The sequence below is a fragment of the Erythrolamprus reginae genome, chromosome 3, assembly GCF_031021105.1.
Source record: "Erythrolamprus reginae isolate rEryReg1 chromosome 3, rEryReg1.hap1, whole genome shotgun sequence".
NCBI classification, from domain to species: Eukaryota; Metazoa; Chordata; class Lepidosauria; order Squamata; family Dipsadidae; genus Erythrolamprus; species Erythrolamprus reginae.
The window spans coordinates 96,883,047-96,890,058 of record NC_091952.1 but is presented as its reverse complement, the minus strand read 5'-3'; the positions used below and the strand labels follow the sequence as shown (position 1 = coordinate 96,890,058).

The 7,012-nt window shown below is 40.6% G+C and overlaps 1 protein-coding gene across 1 annotated transcript in view; it reads left to right on the top strand.

The window, feature by feature from the left end:
- Nucleotides 1-7,012, top strand: part of CTBS (chitobiase) — a 13,825-nt gene continuing 6,813 nt past the window's right edge. The window contains exons 1-3 of the mRNA XM_070748997.1: nucleotides 1-282; nucleotides 3,450-3,588; nucleotides 5,939-6,147. Of these exons, the coding sequence (XP_070605098.1) occupies nucleotides 142-282; nucleotides 3,450-3,588; nucleotides 5,939-6,147 (489 nt within the window). The 5' untranslated portion in view covers nucleotides 1-141. The remainder of the gene's footprint in view (nucleotides 283-3,449; nucleotides 3,589-5,938; nucleotides 6,148-7,012) is intronic.

The window sequence follows — 7,012 nt, the reverse complement described above, 5'->3', positions numbered from 1 at the left end:
GATCCCCAACCGTCCTAGCCAGCCGGAAGTCAAACAGGGTCTTCTCCAGCCTGAGGCTCAGGGCGACCGAAGCTCAGGGCAGGGGAACTCGCGTGGGGGACGCTGTCAGGGGAGCCGACCCGACCCGGGAGCGCCCTGGCCATGAAGAGCTCGCGAGGGGCCGGAGACGCGCGTCTGTCGGCCGCCATCATCTTCGCCCTGCACTTGGGGTTGGCTGCCGCCGCCTGCCCGTGTCAGGACCCCAGGCTCTGCGAGCCTATCTCGAGCCCCAGAGACTTCGAGGTGAGCTTCCCCCCTCCACCCGGCAACGCCCGGAGGGGAGGAAAAAAGAGTCCCGCGAAATGCACGGATCGGGTGGACAGTCTCGCTCGGGTCAGTCGGTCCCCAATGACAAGTGGAAGCTTACGGGACTTGGAGGCGTGCAACGACGGGCATTTAGCTGAGGAAAGTTTAAGGCAGGCGCGACCCGCGCGCTACCGTGGAAGCGATAAAAACTTTCCACTTTTTGTTTTAGATATCCCAATTCGCTATGCATACAAATACAGTACTTCCTTAGCCGGTCTGTTCGGTTTCTAAACGTTAAGCCTGCTCCACCTTAATAGATCTTCGATTTCCCAAACTGAAAGTTTCCCCGCGATTGGTTTGTCCATGCCAGGAAATGGATCGTTGTTGGAATGGGTCGATGCCCTGCATTTTTTTGTGATTCTTCAGTCAGGAAGAAAAAACAAATGAAGGCCGCTTCTAGCCTAAAGCCTTGATATGTCTGCCCCTTGTCTTTCTCTTCTTCAATTTCCTAGTGCAACTATAGGAGGGTAGTTGCAAAATGAAAGCAGAGTGACTAATCTGAAGATAATTAGCAAATATTCATAATTGCCAGAAATAACTGGAGAGGGAAGAGATCTGCTTTGCAGGGTGCTACAGGGCTCAAATCTCTTCATCTCCTCTTTACCATCTACAGTTCATTCATTCATTCATTCATTCATTCATTCATTCATTCATTCATTCATTCATTCATTCATTCAATTTATATGCTGCCCAGTTCCCAAGGGACTCTAGGCAACTTACAATAAAACTAAATATCAAAAACAATTTAAAAAACAATTTTAAATCCACTCAATAAAATCATACACCCCATTTTTTGGTCTGATTCGGGAGGTAAACCACCTGATCAAGGCCCCTGGCCTGCCACCAAAACGAAGTCTTTGAGGCTTTCCCAAAGGCCAGTAGGATGGGGGCAGTGTAGATCTCAGGAGGCAGATGATTCCAGAGAAAGCCCTCCCCTATGGCCCTGCCAACCAACATTGCTTAGCCAACGGGACGCGGAGAAGGCCAACCCTGTTGGCTCTTATTAGTCGCTGGGAACTGTGCAGTAAGAGGCACTCCCGAAAATAGTCTGGCCCTATATTACACCTGGAGACTGATTGAGAGTTAGTGCAGCTTGCGGTGAGTTGGTGTGACTGAGTGATCCATCCATCCATCAGCATAGTTTGCAATTCCATCAATAGGCTGATTGACATTCCATTGTTGTTTTTATTAGCTACTGTTCAGAGTGCTTTGGGGGAGAGACAGGCTCGACATATAAATATGTAAACAAACAAACAAATCACAATTTGAAGAAAGTGAAGAAAAATCACATATATTGGCCGAACTGAAAAAGCCAAGCTTTTGATTAATACTTGGATGGAAGCTCACCAGGAAGTAGCAGAGCTGCAGGATAGACTGGGAAATAGGGGGAAAAAAGAAATTGGCACTGGTAAGGTATTTTGTGGTTAAGGAAATTACACAGCAAATTAAAAGATGCATTTAACTCATAAGGGAGGCTTTATTTTTTAACATATACGATGTGTAGTTGATAATAGGTTCCGTGTCCTAGAAGGATTTTTTCAAGTCAGTTAACATATCCTGGCTCTTTAGGCGTTTTGTAAGAATCTGTCTTGAAACTATCACCAGGATGCTTGAGCCAATCAGATGGGTCTTTGTAAAAAACAAAAAACCACATAGCAGGATAGAAATATATAGGTAGTCTTTGACTTTGACCAACAAATGACCATGAGAATTGGTCTTTTTCCCCCTGGAAAGTGGCAAGAAGCATAGTTCCCTCTAAGCTGAGCAGTGAGCAATCGCTCACTTAAAAATCATAATCAACTCAGAGTTTTCCAAACCTGCCCAGAAGCCGAGAGGGAAAGAGTGAGAGGGAAGGAGAGAGAGAGGAAGAGAGGAAGAGAGAGAAAGAGATAGAAAAAAGAGAGGAAGGACAAGAGAAAGAAAAAGAATGGGAGTAAGGAAGAGAGAAAGAAAATCAAACTCTAGTTTGAAACTAGCTCAACTATTTAAGTGGCATTTTGATATTGATAGAGTTGCCCTATTATGAGCTCACTGTTATAGACACATAGTACAGTATTTTATTTTGAAATTCTCTGAGGCAAAACAGGGTGGGGTTTTTATTTATTTATTTGTTTGTTTGTTTGTTTGTTTGTTCGTTCGTTCGTTCATTCATTCATTCATTCATTTATTTATTCATTCATTCATTTATTTAATATTTCTGTGCCGCCCACCCCCCAAAAAAATTAGAGGGAACACTGGCAAGAAGTGTTGCAAACCACAATTTTTTGAATGTTACTTACAATCTGTATTTAAAATTATGACTGCTAATTATGAAGACAGATTGTAAGTAACATTTTTTGAGTCATTTGTAACTTTGAACGATGATTGCAACCTCTTGCTTAACCATTGTTCAAAGTTAGAACAGACTGAAAAAAATGTTACTTACAATCTGTCTCCAAAATTAGCAGTCATAATTTTGAAGACAGATTTGTAACTAACATTTTTTGAAACTGTTGTAACTTTGAACGATTGTTAAACAAGAGGGTGTAAGTAGAGGACTACCTGTTAATGTTAATGATTTTAGAAATCTTATAGCTGTTTTAAAAAGCATATGAGTGTCCCCATTTTATGGTTAAGAAAACTTTGAATTTTAATTAATCTTTTTAATATACTGTATCTGAATCAGTAAATACAAGTAGAGAAAAATAGTTATGGAACCATTTATCATACAAGATGCTTGTAGAGATTTAAAGACTTAAAGTCATGTTCTTTATTCATTGGAAGAAGGGATCTTTATGTATATTTTTATTCAAAAAATGCATACTGAATCACTCGGGGGGAGTGGCTTATTATTGAACTGAGCATTTTAATGTCATTCCAAATTATCAGAATTTATACTAAGCAAATAGCTTTTAGGCCCCTTTCCAAATTTGATGGCCTTTAAATGTGTTGGACTTTGGACAGAGGATTACGGGAATTGGTTCAACATACCAAAAAATAAATAAATCAGGATGTAGAAAATCCCACCCCCAGTCCTAATTAAGATGGTTTTATTTACCAGTTAAACCAGTTAAAGGAAAGTGATGAGAGTGATACATTGTTGGTTTTTTACTCTTCCTCTGTAGGTCTTTGTATTTGATGTTGGTGGGAAGACGTGGAAAAATTATAACTGGTCACTAATTACAACAGTGGCCACATTTGGAAAATATGACCCTGAGCTTATGTGTTATGCTCACTCAAAAGGATCCAGAGTAGTTTTGAAAGGTAAGTTCTAATCAGGATAAAGAGAACATTTCCTGCATCTTTTCTGTATGTCTTTTAACACATGTAGCACCCACTGAGCTTAATTAAATCTGGTATATACTAAGTGTGTGTAAGAATGCAGCCTCAATCATTATATAACACTCAAGCCATTACTATCACAATTTACCAATGACATATTAAAATAAATTTGCATGAGGGCATCAACACACTCAGGATAAGTCTATGGAGAGGGGCGGCATCAAATCTAATAGATAGATAGATAGATAGATAGATAGATAGATAGATAGATAGATAGATAGATAGACAGACAGACAGACAGACAGACAGACAGACAGACAGACAGACAGACAGACAGACAGACCTTTTTTGAGCTGCTGCACATTTTTTACATTTACAAAATCCTGGGGCACGCCACCAACCAAAATGACATAAAATGACACTCTAATACAGTACATATTATACATATAGTTAATAATATAGTATATCACTTTCTGCGGGGGCCTCTTATAAAAAGAAAAAGGTCAAATATCTATATACACCATCAGGATAGACATAAATAGCTGAGGCTGAGGCTTCATCTAGTGGTAGCAACATTTACCTCCAGTCCTGACCAGGATTAGAAATCGGGACCGTGGGGAGGAGTAGCACCTTCAACTACTCGCCACGGCCACACAATGACAAGTGTGCGGCAGCCTGAGCAGGGACCTTCCTGGGTGTGGATGAGAGGCAGCCTGCTATTGGTTCATCGCTAGTGGTCAGGATGAATCCTAGAAGGTGATTGGTCAGCGAGCGTTCCCTGTGTCTCCACTCTTCCTGTCGCTGATAGCTGGAGGGATTGTGAGGGGAATGTTTATGTTCGGTTGGAGGTGACTGGCGGCGGGCTGGATAAATGGCATCCGCGGGCCGTATCTGGCACACTGGCCATAGTTTGGGGACGCAGGTTTAATTTCCCCACGGCACACCTGACCATGTCTCATGGCACACTGGTTGAAAAACACTGTCTTAAGCAACATCTGAAGCACTTATGACCTTGGTGTTCCTTGTTTCAGTTCCTCTTTCATGTATTAATGAATTTCTGGTCTTTTCTTCATGCTCATGTTTATGGCTTCTTTTTAAAGTTGCGTGATTAATATAATTCAGCAGATATTCATTCCTGTGATCTGCCCTGATATGCTGATTAAGACTTTTATAAAATAATATGCATCAAAGGCTGCTATAAAGTACAGTGATACCTCTACTTATGAACTTAATTCGTTCTGTGACCAGGTTCTTAAGGAGAAAAGTTTGTAAGAAGAAGCAATTTTTCCCATAGGAATCAACGTAAAAGCAAATAATGTGTGCGATTGGGGAAACCACAGGGAGCGTGGAGACCCTGTTTCCTTCCAGGAGATTCCTAGAGAGGCCCCATGGAAGATTCTCCCTGCCTTTTCCAGCCCTGTTTCCTCCCAGGAGATTCCTAGAGAGGCCCCATGGAGGTTTCTCCCTGCCTTTTCCAGCCCTGTTTCCTCCCAGGAGATTCCTAGAGAGGCCCCATGGAGGATTCTCCCCACCTTTTCCAGCCCTGTTTCCTTCCAGGAGATTCCTAGAGAGGCCCCATGGAGGTTTCTCCCTGCCTTTTCCAGTCCTGTTTCCTCCCAGAAGATTCCTAAAGAGGCCCCACGGAGGCTTCTTCCCACCTTTTCCGGCCCTGTTTGCTGCAAATACTTAGGACTAGAAAAAAACTTAATCCAAGGGAATAGGAATGAAAAAAATCCCACAAGCCAGGAAGATCATTAGCACCTTATAATGGCTAGGGGGGGAAAGCTTTGAAAAAGCTACATTCAGAGTATAAGATGCACCCAAATTTTTAGCCTCTTTTAGGGGGAGGAGGTGCATTTTATACTGCAAAAAATATGGTAATTGCACTAACATTGACTGAGACCTCTCTGTGAGTTATTGGTTGATAGCTTCACTGTTGCAAAAATCACAGAACAAAACTGAAATTCTCAGGACAAAACATACTTCAAAGGAATTATTATGATAAGGAAAATGTTGATCTCAAAATATTTTTTTAATGCCTTAATACTGCAGCAATTTGGCCAAAAGCAATAGCAATAGCACTTAGTCTTATATACCCCTTCACAGTGCTTTTGCAGCCCTCTCTAAGCAGTTTACAGAGTCAGCATATCGCCCCCAACAGTCTGAGTCCTCATTTTACCCACCTCGGAAGGATGGAAGGCTGAGTCAACCTTGAGCCTGGTGAGATTTGAATTGGTGAACTACAGCCGGCAGTCAGCAGAAGCAGCTTGCAGTACTGCATTCTAACCACTGTGCCACCAAGGCTCATTAATAATCACCATTTTTATTTCAGGAGACATATCTGTGATGAAAATTATTGATCCTGCGATTAGAGCAACATGGATAAACCAGCAGGTAGACCTGGCCAAAGCACAGTACATGGACGGAATCAATATTGACATTGAGCAAGAGATTGGCCCATTTTCGGCTGAATATTATGCCTTAACATCTTTGGTTAAAGAAACCACAGATGCTTTTCACAAAGAAATTCCAGGATCCCAGGTAAAAACAACACTGACTCTTCTTATGCCTGCACTAGTGTTTAATTTCATGCTTCGTGTACCAGAATGCAGCAAGATTTCTGGATATGGTTCATACATGCTTGTTATCACTCCTAAATCGTTATATGGCACAAGGCCAGGCTATTATTTGATCTCTGACTATTTCTCCTCACCTCACCCCACCCAAATTAACAGGCATAGTCCATGTCTTTTTTTGGGGTAAAGTATCTTTATTGTTTTCCAGAAATAAAAAAAGAAGAAAGGAAAAAAGAAAAAGAAAGAAAGAAAAAGAATAAAAGAATAAGGAGTAAAAGCAATATTTTTCACATGTTTTGTTCTAGTTTAACAGATCTTAATCCATTTCTATTACCTTTCTGATACATTTCTTTATATTTTGTATATTTACATTTACATTTAATTTTCGTAAGTAAATTTTACTAATTAATATAGAAAGAAATATATTGAAAAGAAAAAGAGTAATACTTCCTAAGGTAATTACCTTAGGCATGGTTCATGTCTTGTCTACTATATAATGTCATTTTCCTGGACATGGAAGTCTTACTTTCTCTGTTGCAGCCATACGCTGTGCAGCAGCATTCCCTTTAAGTTCCAAATAAACCCAATCCTACAAAGTTTTCCTGCAAGTCCCTTAGGAATTTTGTCTGAAAGATTAAGCCACTTCTGTTGGTTGATTGATTTTGTTATTTTTCTCCATTGTAAATCAGGAATGATCAGATATTGGTTAATGGTGGGATTAATTTTATTACTATTTTAATTTTAACTTATTTTATGTTGCCCAGAATGAGCCATTACTATGAGAGGTTGGCCATATAAATTTTGAAATACATACATACCAGTACGTATAT